The sequence below is a fragment of the Panthera pardus genome, unplaced genomic scaffold (genome assembly GCF_024362965.1).
Source record: "Panthera pardus isolate Hobbes unplaced genomic scaffold, ASM2436296v1 HiC_scaffold_20, whole genome shotgun sequence".
Classification (NCBI taxonomy): Eukaryota; Metazoa; Chordata; class Mammalia; order Carnivora; family Felidae; genus Panthera; species Panthera pardus.
Window position 1 is genome coordinate 85805379 of NW_026526766.1, and position 13597 is coordinate 85818975.

At 56.5% G+C, this 13597-nt stretch overlaps 2 protein-coding genes across 3 annotated transcripts; one reads left to right on the top strand and one right to left on the bottom strand.

Annotated features, from left to right (window-relative positions):
• Positions 1-5051: 5051 nt before the first annotated feature.
• Positions 5052-11704, top strand: CFAP157 (cilia and flagella associated protein 157). Its single transcript, XM_019421072.2, has 9 exons — positions 5052-5406; positions 7567-7838; positions 8583-8736; positions 9157-9424; positions 9832-9962; positions 10157-10307; positions 10688-10854; positions 11021-11207; positions 11497-11704. The coding sequence occupies exons 1-9, from the start codon at positions 5165-5167 to the stop codon at positions 11566-11568; spliced, it is 1644 nt and encodes a 547-aa protein (XP_019276617.2). The 5' UTR covers positions 5052-5164; the 3' UTR covers positions 11569-11704.
• Positions 11519-13473, bottom strand: PTRH1 (peptidyl-tRNA hydrolase 1 homolog). Of its 2 annotated transcripts, none has more exons than XM_019421071.2 (5): positions 13221-13473; positions 12639-12858; positions 12276-12375; positions 12050-12095; positions 11519-11946 (listed from the first exon to the last, which is right to left on the bottom strand). In XM_019421071.2, exons 1-5 carry the CDS (start codon positions 13314-13316, stop codon positions 11740-11742), a joined length of 669 nt encoding a protein of 222 aa, XP_019276616.1. In that variant the 5' UTR covers positions 13317-13473; the 3' UTR covers positions 11519-11739. The 2 variants fall into 2 exon arrangements, with proteins under 2 accessions (XP_019276616.1, XP_019276615.1); XM_019421070.2 differs by having other exon boundaries at positions 12639-12879.
• Positions 13474-13597: the final 124 nt, after the last annotated feature.

A 13597-nucleotide genomic window follows, 5' to 3' on the forward strand; every position in this document is an offset into this window, starting at 1 on the left:
ACCCTGGCTGTGGCCCGGAGTCTTCTGGATCCCCGGTCAGCATCACTCATAGTAAGATCTGTAACAGCTGGGGCGCCTGGTGGCTCAGTCGGTTAAGCATCTGACCTCGGCTCAGGTCAGGATCTCACAGTTCACGAATTTGAGGCCCGCGTCGAGTTCTCTGCTGTCAGCACAGAGCCCACTTTGGATCCTCTGTCCCCCTCTCTGCCCCTCTCCCACTTGTGCTGGCTCTCTCAAAAATAAACATTAAAAAAAAGATCTGTAACTGTCTCACATTTTAGGACAGTCCACGAAGCTTGTCTTGGGCCCCGGGCAGCAACAGGACTCAGCTTGTGGCCAAGGGAGCTCTTCCTTGTCTTCTCTCTCCTTACCTGGAGTGTCTCTCTAGCTCGGAGACTGTAGCTCCGAGACTGCAGGCCTCCATCTTGCAGATGCTGCCTGCTCACCGGCAGTGTATTTAGGGCATGCGAGGAGGTCAATTTATCAACCTCCCCCTTCTCCTCTCTTCCTGCTGCCACACCCCCTGGCCTCATGAGCTCTCCCAATCGGATGGGGGTGTGTGTCCTGCTGCTCTGGAAGCCGGTTCAGAACCCCGGGCAGACGGAGATGGGTTTGGCCCAGCGTGGGGAGTAGACCCTTGAGTTAGGGTTGGGGTCACACCGGAAACTTGCTGGCATAGGAGGCACAGGGGAGTGGGATTCTTTAGGAACTTCTGATTCGAGTCTTTGGTCCCCAGTGACCGCCTCATTCAAATCCTGATCTTCAAGGCATGAAGACTCCTAACAACTGGAGGCCAGTTGCTGGAAGTTCTACCTCCTCGACCCAGCTGGGTGCTGGTGAGACTTGCCTGATAGGTAATGATGCCGGTGACCATTTGCTGAGTTCCTGCTCCGCGCCAGACCCCTCACGTACTGGGTCTCTTGGGTGAGCCCCCTCCCAGTTTTACAGGCGAGGAAGCCGCGGCCAAGAGCGATGCAGTTAACCCACAAAGCCCACTCCAGCTGGGGGGCATCAGACACTCACCGTCTTAGGGCAGCAGTTGCTGCCCCAGTAACCAAACCCTGGAATGAGATCCAAGATCAGAATGTTTAAATTCTAAATTGTTCTGGGGGCACCTGGGTGGCTTAGTCGCTTGTGTGTCCGACTGTGGCTCGGGTCATGATCTCATGGTTTGTTGAGTTGGAGCCCCACATCAGGCTCTGTGCTGACAGTGCAGAGCCTGCCTGGGATATTCTCTCTCTCTCTCTCTCCTCTCTCTCTCTTAAAATAATAAACTCAAATAATTCTAAATTGTTCTAAACTGAGTTTACGTTAAAACAAAGTGAATGCTGTTGGCTCCTTCCTTCCAGGGCTACGCATACCCTCCAGGCCCATAGTAGTGGCTTGTTAGTCTCTTCCTGATTGTTTCTGACCTGCTCTGACCCAGGGTTTCTGCCACCTGTCTCCATTCCACCGCCCCCCCCCCTCCCCCGCACCGAGGCAGAGACCTGGCCCATTTTATGCTCCTGGCAAGAGTCCTGGTTCTTTTGTGTTTACACAGCACAGATGGAGCCTGTGGGCCGCTCCTCCAAAAAGTCTCCAGTGGTGTTAAATATTCTTGGAGGGACGGGCGGTTCTGAAACCAAAGCAGACGATGCTGAACCAGTAACTGAGCAATCCTAAACCAAGACAGGTCAAGCGCTGTAGCCGGTCACTCTGCCTTTCCAGGGGGCCAGGTCTAGGCTGGGTGGGGGTGGGGGGGGGGGGGTCTCAACCAGGCCCTGTCAAGGGGCCTGTACACCCATCTCAGTATGATACCAGGCGTTGGCTCCTAAGAGACAGAGTGGCAGAGGGACTAGGAGCACAGACCTCGGCCTCGGGCAGGCCTGGGTAGAATCCACTGTCAGTCTTGTCCTACGTGACCCTGATGAGGGACTTTGCCCCTCCTGCGAGGGACGCCTGTGGACGGGTGATGCTGGGCTGGCCCATGGTAAGTACAAGCAGCACTCGATCGGTGCTGGTGGTGCTGCTGCTGATTCCCAGCCACGTCTGCGGGGAGAAGAATAAACATGCCCATGCACTAGCGGGGGAAGCATAGGTCCGTCAGCTAGAGAAGGGGTAAACTGCGGCTACTCTGGCAGTTACAGATGGGTGCCCTACACCTGTCCACATGAATAAATCTCCAGAACGGTGTCGAGTGAAAAGATGAAGTTCCAGAAGGACACATACAAATGATGCATTTATGTAAGGTTTTAAAACTGCATAGAGAGCTACATAATGCTATGGATACGTATGTTGTCAATGTGCAAATGCTTGCACGAGAATGATAAATCAACCAAAATATGAGGTCTCCTGGGTGGCTCAGTTGGTTAAGCGTCCGACTCTTGATTTCTGCTCAGATCACAATCTCCCGGTTCTCTGAGTTCAAGCCCCGTGTCAGGCTCTGCGCTGATGGTGTGGAGCATGCTTGGGATTCTCCGTGTCCATCTCTCTGCCCCTCTTACCCCTCAATCCCGCTTGAGCTCTCTCTGTGTCTCTCAAAAAATAAGTAGGGGCACCTGGGTGGCTCAGTCGGTTGAGCGTCCAACTTCGGCTCAGGTCATGATCTCACGGTTCGTGGGTTCGAGCCCCGCGTCGGGCTCTGTGCTGACAGCTCGGAGCCTGGACCCTGCTTCGGATTCTGTGTCTCCTTCTCTCTCTGTCCCTCCCCCCGCCTTGTGCTCTCTATCAAAAATAAAATGTAAAATAAATAGTTTTTAAAAATTAGGATGGTGGCTACCCATGAGGCAGAGGATGGTTACTGTGGTGTTAACCTTATATCCGCAATCACAAAAGGAATCAGTGGTTTAAACTAGTGCTTTACTGAATCAAAAAATATATAGGTAATAATTCTAACTGTAGCTAATAAGTATTGAGCAATTATTATGGCAGGCATGAGTGTTTTCTATCTATTTTGCTGAATCTTCTCAATTCTAGGAGCTAGATGTCATTATTAACCCCACTGACAGATGGGGAAGCAAACCTTGAGCAAACCTCAAGATCATGACCTGAGCCAAAGTCAGATGCTTTGCCGACTGAGCCACCCAGGCGCCCCCAAATGGTTGTTTTCTGAAGCCACTCCTCTTAATTGCTCTCTACCGAGATCTCCATTGGTTTGGACGACGCCCTTACACACGGGAGTTTTTGAAGTTCTGATACAAATAAAGTCAGCTCCCCGGGGCAGAACCGTGGAGCTCCTTGTCCTTCCCTGCCTGTTTTTCCCCAGAGCAGGACCCATGAACCACTGCACCCAAGCTGGGAGCCGGACCTACTTTTCCTGGAGTGACCGTGCTCTACAAGTGAGAACTAGGAGGTGGCAGCCCCTGGTCTTCTCAGCTTGCTCCCGCGGGTGGAGAACCCCCACCCTATGGGCCAACCGCGGTGGGGGCCATCAAGGTCCAAGTATTCCCAGCTTGCCACCGCCTGGACTAAGCTTCCACCTTGCAAGTGGGCCCGTGTGGGAAGTCTTGTCTGCTGCACCTGCTTGAAACGCGATTTTGCCACATAGGACCGGAGAGGAGGATGAGAAAGGCCAGCAGCCTGCCCTTCCCAGGATGAAGCTGTGGCCCCAGACTAGGGGCTGGAGGGTAAGGATGCCCCCACTTGCTCAGAACGGTGCACCCCAGCTTAAACATCTATAACACAGAACCGAGGATGGGGAGTGGATGCGTTTGTTTTTTTGACACCAAATACATGTCACTTTTCTACACCATTTCTCCAAATCTCCAACACCAACTGGGGTGTCCAATGGCTCAAGTCATTTCTGACACCAACTACTCAGTGCAGACCCCATAGGTCAAGGGCTCAATCCCATGAAACTGTGCCCCTTCAGATGCCAGCCACCAATGGGGTACCTCGCCTACCCATACTTCTGCCCAACTGACTACAAATTCTGGAGTTCCCAAGACCCCTGTCCTCAGGTTTGATAATTCATAGAACTTACAGAACTCAGAAAAGCACTTTACTTACTGTTTTATTATCAAGGATACAACTCGGGTACAACCAAATGGGAGATGCATGGGGCAGGGGGTGGCCCAGAACTTCCCTGCCTCCTCCAGGCATACCACCTGATTGGTTAAATCCTTGGCCCCTGGTGATCTCAATATCCACCCCCTCTCTCCTTCCCAGAGGTTTGGGGCAGGAGTGGGTTCTGTGGAAAGTTCCAACCCTCTAATTATGTGCTTGGTCTTTCTGGTGACTAGCCCCCCATCCTGAGGCTGTCCCCCACCCACAGTCCCTTCATTAGCATAAACTCAGGCACAGCAAGAGGTTTGTTATGAATAACAAAAGATACTGTCTCATTTAGGAAATCTGGAGGGTTTTAGGTCCTCTGCCAGAAACCAGGGGCAAAGAACAAATACATATTTTTTCCTAAACCTCAGCAGTGGGGCGTCAGGGTGACTGTTGGTTGAGCATCAACTCTTGATTTCGGCTCAGGTGGTGATTTCACAGTGGGATTCAAGCCCCACGTCGGACTCTGCACTGTGCGGAGCCTGCTTGGGATTCTCTCTCCCACTCTCTGCCCCTCCCCCACCCACATGCTCTGTCTCTCTCTCTGTCTCAAAGTAACACAACTCCAGCAGATAAGGGGGTGGGTCACTGCTCAAATACCACCCTCATTCTTGCAGGGATTTAGTAGATTTTCCTGAATGTTTCTCTATTCACTGTATGCCTTTGGAACAATTAACAGACACTTTGGGGCAGATGGAGCATTTCCACTGAGCCCTGTGGAACACGGAGCCAGTCTCTGAACAGGGTCATCCTGAGATCCCAGCATGGTCTTAGAGGCCTCAGGAGAGAGGTTCCTTGGCCTGGGAGCCGGGTGACTGTCTTCTTCTCGTTCTGGCGGGACTCTGGGGAAGTCCCCCTCTCTGATTGGCACAGTGAGGCAAGGCAGTGGTTTCTAGGGCTCACCCACTGTAACATTTCCACCCGGGGGAAGGAGAGGTCTCCCCAGAGTCCAAAAAAGTGCCCCAAGAGCCTGGCATCCTGATTTTTGAGATGCCATGATCTGGGACAACCCAGCCTACAGCCTCTGTCGGTGCTTGGCCTCGGAGGGGGAGGCTGGTTGCTAGTGCCCAACCTTGCCAGGAAGAGGACAGGGTCCCTTTAAGATCTGCCTCACTCCCTGAGTTTGTTGCTATGTATGGGACCAACTTCCTTAGCAACCACCTGGCTTCTTAAAGGGGCCCTGGGGCAGTGGTTGCCACCAGCCATGGCTTCCAAAAAGAAGGCAACTAAGGGGACCAAGGAGCCCGAGGTCAAGAAGAAGAAAGGTGGCAAGAAGGATGCCAGCATGGCCAGCAAGCCTGCGGAAACGCCTTTAGGCGAGGAGATGCGAGAATTCTACCACATCCAGATCCGAGACCTGGAGGACAGGCTGGCCCGGTGGGTAGGCAGTCAGGGTGGTCCTGTTGGGTCAGAAGCCCTGCTCAGAGCTGACCGCTGTGCAGGCTCGCTCCGGGGGTCCGAGGCCTGTGTTCTGGCCTCTAGACTCCAGCCTCACTTTCCTCCTAAGTAACACTGAGAGGCTTCACAATTTGACCTCACCCATCTCAGCTCCCAGAGTCCTGGGGTCCTAATGCTAAACTGGCAACCCTGCCCCAGGCAAGCACCGCTCGTGCCTGCCTCACTCCTGCACCATGGGATCACGTGCTTTATAAGAGGACAGACTTCAATCGGTGGGATGAATTGAAAATGGCAGCCCCCTGGCAGGTGGGCAGAATACACGTCCTTCCTCCCGCCACCTCTCCCACTCCCATGAGGCCTGCGCTACCATTCCCTGCACTGTGTACACCACTGACATACCCACCTGCTGAGCCCAGGTGTTTTTTCACGCTGGGCCTCAGTTTCCCCAAATGTAAAGGAGGGTTGTCTCCCCAGGGCTGCATGACATAGATGGAACTGTGTGTGGGAAGGGTCTGTACCTCTTCTGAGACATGCTCACTTGCTTATTTTTCTTATTTTGAAACTACTTTCTTCCTAGTTACGATGCGCTAGCCCAGTCTCAGGGTGACCCTTAAAAGACAAACCCCTTTCTAATAAATAAATAAATAAATAACCCCTTTCGTGACCGTCAGGCAGTTCTTCCCCAGATGACGTTGCAGATACTCACGGCCAACGTTGAGTCCTTCATGTGTCCTTCAACGTTGAGTCCCACAGGTGGGTCCTGTGCTGGCGCTTCACTGTGTCCTTGAAACAGTCCCAGGAGAGAGGTCCTGACCATCCCCATTGTACAGGCGGAGGGACTGAGGCTCAGAGAGGGAAGTCACTCCCAGGAAGAGGAGGTGCCAGGATGGGAGCCCTGGCCCTCCTGACCTCCCTGTGCCAAACTGCTCCCTCCTCCACAAAGCAAGTCATTCGGCTCTGCACCCCCCAAGGCCCTGTAAGCAGCAGCCCTTCAGAAGATGTTGGTTGAACAGGGGCACCTGGGTGGCTATCAGTTGAGCGTCCGACTTCAGCTCAGGTCACGATCCCACAGTTCGTGACTTTGAACCCCAATCCGGCTTGCTGCTGGCAGCCCGTCAGTGCAGAGCCCACTTCAGATCCTCTGTCCCCCTCTCTCTGCCCCTCCCCCACTTGTGCTCTCCCAAAAATAAATATTAAAACAAAGATGTTGAATAAATAATGAAGTAAAGCAGCTTTCCAAACAACTTCTACAAATTATTCCACTGGAAACCAGTAAATCATTTATATAATACTCTCTAAAAATTCACGTTCCCCTCAAGCTGAGAAACCAGATGGAATGTATTTGGGAAAAATGCATTTGGAAGACAGTTGTCAAGTGCTTACTGTTTGCCGAGCCCCTTTGTCAGACCCCAAGAATACAGAAGTCCGAGGTCTGCCAAGTGGATAAGACACCTATGACCTCAGGTCTTGACTAAACAAAGGCCCACTTAACAGGAGGGCACCAAAAAGAGGGTCACAAATGGGGCTTAGGTTCAAGAAGGCTCCACTGAGGAGGCCCACCAGGGTTCACCGGGCAGACGAGGGTAAGGAAGACAGCAGGTGCAAAGGTTTCGGGTCGCAAAGCATGGACGCGTTAGGGAGGGTGCAGAGCTGGCAGACTGCAACAGTAAACATTGTGGTTAAGAACCCTGACTTTGGGATCAGACTGATTTGGGTTCAAATTCCGATTTCACCACTTACTGACTAGGAGTTTCTTCAACCCTCTGAGCCTACATTTCCTCATCTGCAAAACGGGCATAATTATCATAGTACCCACTTCCTCACAGATTCAATGAATACACACCAGGTACCTACTATGTAGCATGCACTGTCCTAGGTGTTGGGGACACAGCTGTGAGTGTAACAAAGGCTCTGGCCTGGTGGAGCTTCCATTCTGGTGATGTAATGGATGTAGAGCATTGAGCACAGGCATTGGCTACGGTCGCAAGTGCAGATCAGGGGGCACAGTGGGAGATGAGGCTGGATTCCCACGTGAGGAACCTCGAATGCCCCCTGATGGGAAGACCCAGGGGAGCAGGCCCAGCTGCGCGGAGGCCTGGCTTGCTCACTCTCTAGACCTCTGCCCTGCACCCCCCTCAGGTACCAGCGGAAGTGGGATGAACAAGCCGTGCAGGAGAAGCTGTTCCGCCAGGAGTTTGAGCAGCTGGCCAACAACAAGAAGGAGATCGTGGCCTTCCTCAAGCGCACACTCAACCAGAAGGTAGATGAGATCACTGAACTCAACGAGCAGCTGCAAAGCCTGCAGCTGGCCAAGGAGGTAGAAAAGGACGCCTTTGAGGCACAGCTAGCCCAGGTGCGCCATGAGTTCCAGGAGACCAAGGACCAGCTCACCACGGAGAACATCATCCTTGGTGAGGAGGGGACTGGCAGGCGAGTCTGGGGCACACACCACGGGGGCAGGGAACCCAACGCTCTTGCTCTTCGGGCTCTAATCCCAGCTCTACCATTAACTCTGTGGCCTTAGGCAAGCACTTCTCCTAGACCTTCAGGTTTCTCAGCTGGGAAATGGGGATAATACGTCTACCTTGAGTAACAGCAGCTATGTGCTGCTTCCCACACATTACCTTCCGTAATTGTCCCAGCCATCGTCCGAGGCAGGAAATACTATCAACCCCCTACCCCCCCCCCCCCCCCCCCCCCCGTCTGTAGGTGAGGAAGCACTTCAAGGAGTTGAAGTGTCTTGCCCAAGGTCACCCAGCTGGCGTGTTTTTTTTTGGTTTTTGGCTTTTGGGTTTTTTTGAGACTTAAGGACAGCAGTAGTGCCTGGCCCAGAGAAGTTGTTCAAGTTCAATGGCTGTTGTCACTGTCACTTTCCAGAAAATAGAGGTCAAGGGAGGCGTTTCCAAAGAGGCGAAACGTGAATGAGGCTTCATAAGATTAGTGGTGGGGAAGAGACGGCGTTTCAGATGAAGACAATGAATAAGGGCAGGACGGAGCATAGCATCTCGTAGGGACAGGGGTCTGGCCTTACTGGATTGAGAAGCACAGGGAGGGCAGGAGGACTTGGAGGAAGTGGGGAGGGAGGGGCATCGCGCAAGGCCATCGCTGCCCTCCCAAGGCGGCCCCTCACCGGGCCGTGCCCTGCGGTGGGGCAGGGGGGAAGCTGGCGGCTTTGGAAGAGTTCCGGCTGCAGAAAGAGGAGCTCACAGAGAAGTTCACGACACTGGAAGACCAGCTACGGAAGCAGGAGAGTGACTACAAGGACTACGTGTACAACCTCGAGAAGAAGTCTGTGCTGGACAAGGACAGGTGGGCAGGTTGGGTGCTGAGGCCACGCCAAGCTCAGGCCTCTGAGCCTCAGCTTCGAACTGGGGGGACTGCACTAGCTCAGGGACTCCCCATCCTACTGCTCCTCAGAATCCTGGCTGGTGATGTTAGGAGGGGTGGAAAAAATAGATAAGCTCCCAGCTCTAGCCCTCACATGGGACTGGAGAATCCTTGGACTTCCTCTTGCCACTTTTCATGACTTAAGTTACATTTGTTTAATAGGTAATAATACATTGATATGGATCAAAATGCCAAAGGGTCTACAGGGGCTCTACCTGGAGCCCTGCCCCTTTTGGGAGATAGAGCATAGAGGCGGCCCTAAGCGCTCTGGGGAACCCCACACGGGAGGGCAATGCCTGTGCCCACTCCGCCTGATACCCCCTCGTTCTCACCCATGACTAGACTGAGGAAGGAGATCATCCAGCGCGTGAACCTGGTGGCCACTGAGTACCGAAAGGTGGCCACTAACCAGATGTGGGACACAACAAAGCGGGCCATCGTGGAGAACAACACGGTCACCCTGCAGCTGTCCAAGATATCCCGGCAAGGCGCACAGCTGCTACAGGAGAACGAACAGCTAAAGGGCACCCAAGAAGAGCTGTGCAAACAGCTGGATCTATTGGAGAACGCCCAGAAGGTCATGGCCAGGCATAGCAGAGGCCACCGTAAGGTGTGCCTGCCAGGACCTTGTCACAGGGCATTTGGTGCACAAAGCAGGCGGGAACCCTAGGGGTGCTGCTTCAGGGCAAACACAGCCTGGCAGGGTTGGGTCCCGGGCTGGAGCCAACTCATGAGGGAGGCAGCAGCAACGGGACAGGGTCCTTTGTGGGGGGTCCTGGGTGCTGGGCGCACCTCTGGTTTTTATTTATTTGGTCGAAAGCCCCCATAACTTGTTGAAGCGGGACCTGCCCCGGGCCACTGGGGGCTCTGCCCAGAGATGGTGCTGGGCCCCCAGTGCCTTGGCTGGCCTCTCTGTACAAGGGGGTGAGCTCTGGGGGAGTCTGGAGCTGGGGGAGGGGGGCAGGCTGAGGGCCCACAGAGGGGCCAGGGTATGGCCACCTGCCCCCGCACCCGCAGATCATCCTCATGCTGACGGAGAAGTGCCGCGAGCAGCAGCGGGGCACAGTGGAGGCCGAGCAGCTGCGCCTCCAGCTGAGCCAACTGGAGCAGGGCCTCGGGCAGCTGCAGCAGGACACACAGACGCTGAGGTGCGCTGCGGAGCGAGGGGGGCGGAGCTTGAGGCCATCCCCTTTGGGCCACCTGACCGGGCCGGCCGGTGACTTCCCCTTTCCCAAGGGGCATGGAGGCCTGGGGCTGGATGAGGGTTCCTGGGGGCTGGAGAGAAACCGCCGAGTGCAGGGAGTGCAGGGAGGGGGCTGACTCGTCCTGGTCCTGGGCCCAGGAGTCAGAGAGACCAGCTGAACCTGCAGCTGGAGAGGCAGCAGGCTGAGGCACAACAGCTACAGCGGGAGCTGACTGAAGAGCAGAAGGTTCGGGCAAATCTGGAGACAGCCCTGGCCCAGGCCACCTTCATCCTACAGGACGTTCTACAGGTGACAGAAAGTGGGTGAAAGGGGCGGGGGGAGTGAGCCAACGTCAGACACTGGCGATAACCAGGACACCCGGAGAAGGCTGGGCCAGGGCCAGAGCCCCCCCAACACCCACCCTGCTGCCTTTCCCCCCGAGAGACTCCTGGCAAGTCCTTTCCTGATTTCTGTACTTCAGAGATCCCTTGAAGGTCTCCAAGTTGCTGGAGTCCCTCTCTGAGGCCCTGGAAGGCCTTGTGCCTCAGGCTTCTCATTTGGAGAATGGGTATCCCACCACAGCCAGGGTAAACTTGGAGAAAAGGGGCTCTGGGGTGTTTCCCAGAGGTGGGTGTCGGGGTCACCATGAGCCTGATCTCCGCGGGCCCATCCCCACCCTCGACCGGCAGATGCAACCTGATGAGGAGGACAGAGACTCTGATGTCGTGTTCCAGCTGCAGCTCAAGGAGATGCTGCACCAAGTGCTGGCCGTGCTCAGCTCAGCCGTGGTCCTCAGCCCCCGGCTGGCTGTGCATCTCAATCAGGAGAGCCAGGCCCACAGCCCACCCAAGGGCAGGTGAGTGAGCGACCCTGTATGCCCTCAGAAGCAGCTGTGGCATTTGTTTGTCCAAGGGCTGTTCTCAGCTGACCCTGGGCCAGAACCCTGGCTTCCCAAAGCCTCTCTGAACCTCAGCGTCCTCAACTAGGAAACGCAGGTGGTGATGCCAGTCCTCTCTCCACAGCCAGCCTGGCACCCAGCCACCCAAGATGGGGTCTCTGCGTCAGCCGCCATCCAGCATCCCACCCTACCAGCCAGGGGACCTGGGCCTGGTGCCTCGACGGGCCCACATCCCACCTAACCCCGAGGACCTCAGGCTGCTCTCGCACACCACCCGTGTGGGAACCTTCCGGGTGCACAGCAGCCCTGAGGTAAGCGTGCCAGGGCCCCAGGCACGGCAAGATGGCAGCCAGCCCTGGGTACAGATCATACAGCTCTGCCACACTGCAGCCGCATGCAGCCCTCTAAGCCTCCATCTCCCCATCTGTAAAATGGGCCAAAGAAAAGGGTGGCAAGGCCTCACCGTGGGCTAAGGCACGCCCACGCATCACCTGGGAAGGGGGCTTGCTAGACCCTGTCGGCCCCTCCTCCGCTGGCAGGGGAAGCATGGGAATCCCCTGAGGAGGCCTCGGCTTCCACGCCGCATCTTTAATTTTACAGATTCACACCTCTGGTTCTCCGAAAAGGTTCAAAAAGTTTAGTCTTCCTGAAGTTTCTCTACTTTCCAAGTAAAACACAGAGAGAAGACCAGTCCCCATCCCAGAAGTGGACCATTGTGGCCATAGTCCCCTCTCTTTAATCTATAGGTGGCCTGGGGCAGCCCAGATAAGAGGTCTATAAAAAGTGGATACCACAGGTTGGCACGGCACCTCTGTGAACCTGGCTGATGTGTGGGCGTGGTGGTTAGGGAGGCAGGAATTCACTGAGGTCAGGGCCTAACGAGGGCCGCTGGCTTCGTTCCCGGATGTGGTCCAGGAGCATGTCGGTGGCTCGCTCCAGCAACAGAGGCAGCAGTTCCTGCTCAGCGGCGGAGAAAGAGCCCAGCACATGGGCCTGCACTGTATCAGGGTGGGCGGGGCGCCCGATGCCTATCCGCAGCCTCGGCATTGCCTGTGGGGGAGCCAGAGGGGGACCCAGGGAGTTTTGATGCCCGGTGCGGGAGGCCCCCATGTTGGCCCACCAGACCCAGGGCAGGGCAAAGGGGCAGACTCACATGGGAGTTGAGACAGCTAATGCAGGAACGGACTCCGTTGTGGCCCCTTCAAGGGATACGGGAGGGACAATTAGTGCTTCCCTGGGTCAGCACCCTTCACCCCTCCCAGCCCAGGCTGGGGTCAGAGCACCCCTCTTCCCTGCCGAGACTGGGATCGGCACTCCTACCCCCACTCCAACTGGGAGGCTGTCCTCCCTAGCCCACCTTGACCTGCTCAGGGCCTCACCTGGCGCTTCCCCCCAGCTTCAGAGCCACTTTCCCCAGGGGCTTGTCCAGCTCATCATGCACCAGGTAGACCTCCTCAGCAGTCAGCCCAAACAGCTCCGCTTGGCACAGGGAAATGGTGGCCCTGGTTACTGCCCATCTGCCCAGAGGGCGTTGTCCCGACTCACGGCTCTCGTGAGGAGGGGCCGCAATTGACCCCATTTCACATATAAAGAAACTGAGATTCCCTTAAGTACCTGAGGCCAGAGGCAGCAATTGCAGCTCAACAGGCACCTGGAGGTGAAGAGATCTACCGCCGCCCCAGAACCCCTTCTCTGGCCCCTACGCCCTCCCGGCCGGCCCATCTCTGGTGCCCTTGACTCACCGGCCCGGGCCACGCTGCGCCCGCTGGCGTTCATGAGCCGCCGGGGCCGAAGCAGGACCAGCTGGGCATCCTCGAGCGAGGCCACGGCGAGGTCGGCCGCGCAGCGCCGGTCGCGCGCCCAGGTGTCCGCCACACCCAGACGCCGCGCCAGGTGCCCCAGCACCGCCAAGCCCACGCTGTGCCGCGTGCCGGGCAGTCCAGGGTTCCCGAGACCGGCCACCTGCGGGCGGCACCGGGGAAACTGAGGTGCGACATCTGTCGCCGCCCTCTGGCTTACAGCGCCCCCTGGGACCCAAACCGGAGAAAGGGAAACGGAAGGCAGGGTAGAGTGAGGAAGGGGGGCCAGAAACCCCGGAGACGCCAGAAGGCTGAGTGCCCCGGGAGCTGAGTGGGCAGAGCACCTGGAGCAGGAGCAGAGTTCCTGGAAGCTTACAGCCCGTCAGAATACTGGCCCCATTTTCTAGATTAGATAACCGAGACAAGGAATTTGGGGGATGGTGTCTGGAGACAATGGCAGAACAGGAGCTAGCTAGGGCCCAGGAGCCCCTACGCCGCCGCGCCCCCGCCCCCGACGCCACTCACCAGCCACCGCTTCCCCGCGGGCCGGGGTTCCAAAGTGAGCACGCTCATGGCGCGACTCAACCACAGCGTGGCTCGCCGGCAGCCGTCTGGCCGCATGTCGCCCCCTTTCCCGGTATAGGCCCCGCGCCCTGACGTCAGTCAGGCCTCGACCAATCGCAGTGGCCATCCGTCCCCAGCGTCCAATCCCCGGGCGGGCCACGGGCCGCCTTGCTCCTAGGGAGCGGAAGTAGCGGGGCGGCGGCTGAGCCCGAACCTCCACTCATTCCGCGGCGCCGCGTCACAGTGTTCCTGTGGGGTGTCTTGTGGACTTGCGGAACCCTTGCATGACCTCCGGATTGGGAGGAGGGAGGCTTGCTCTGGCCCCTGCTGTGGCCCTG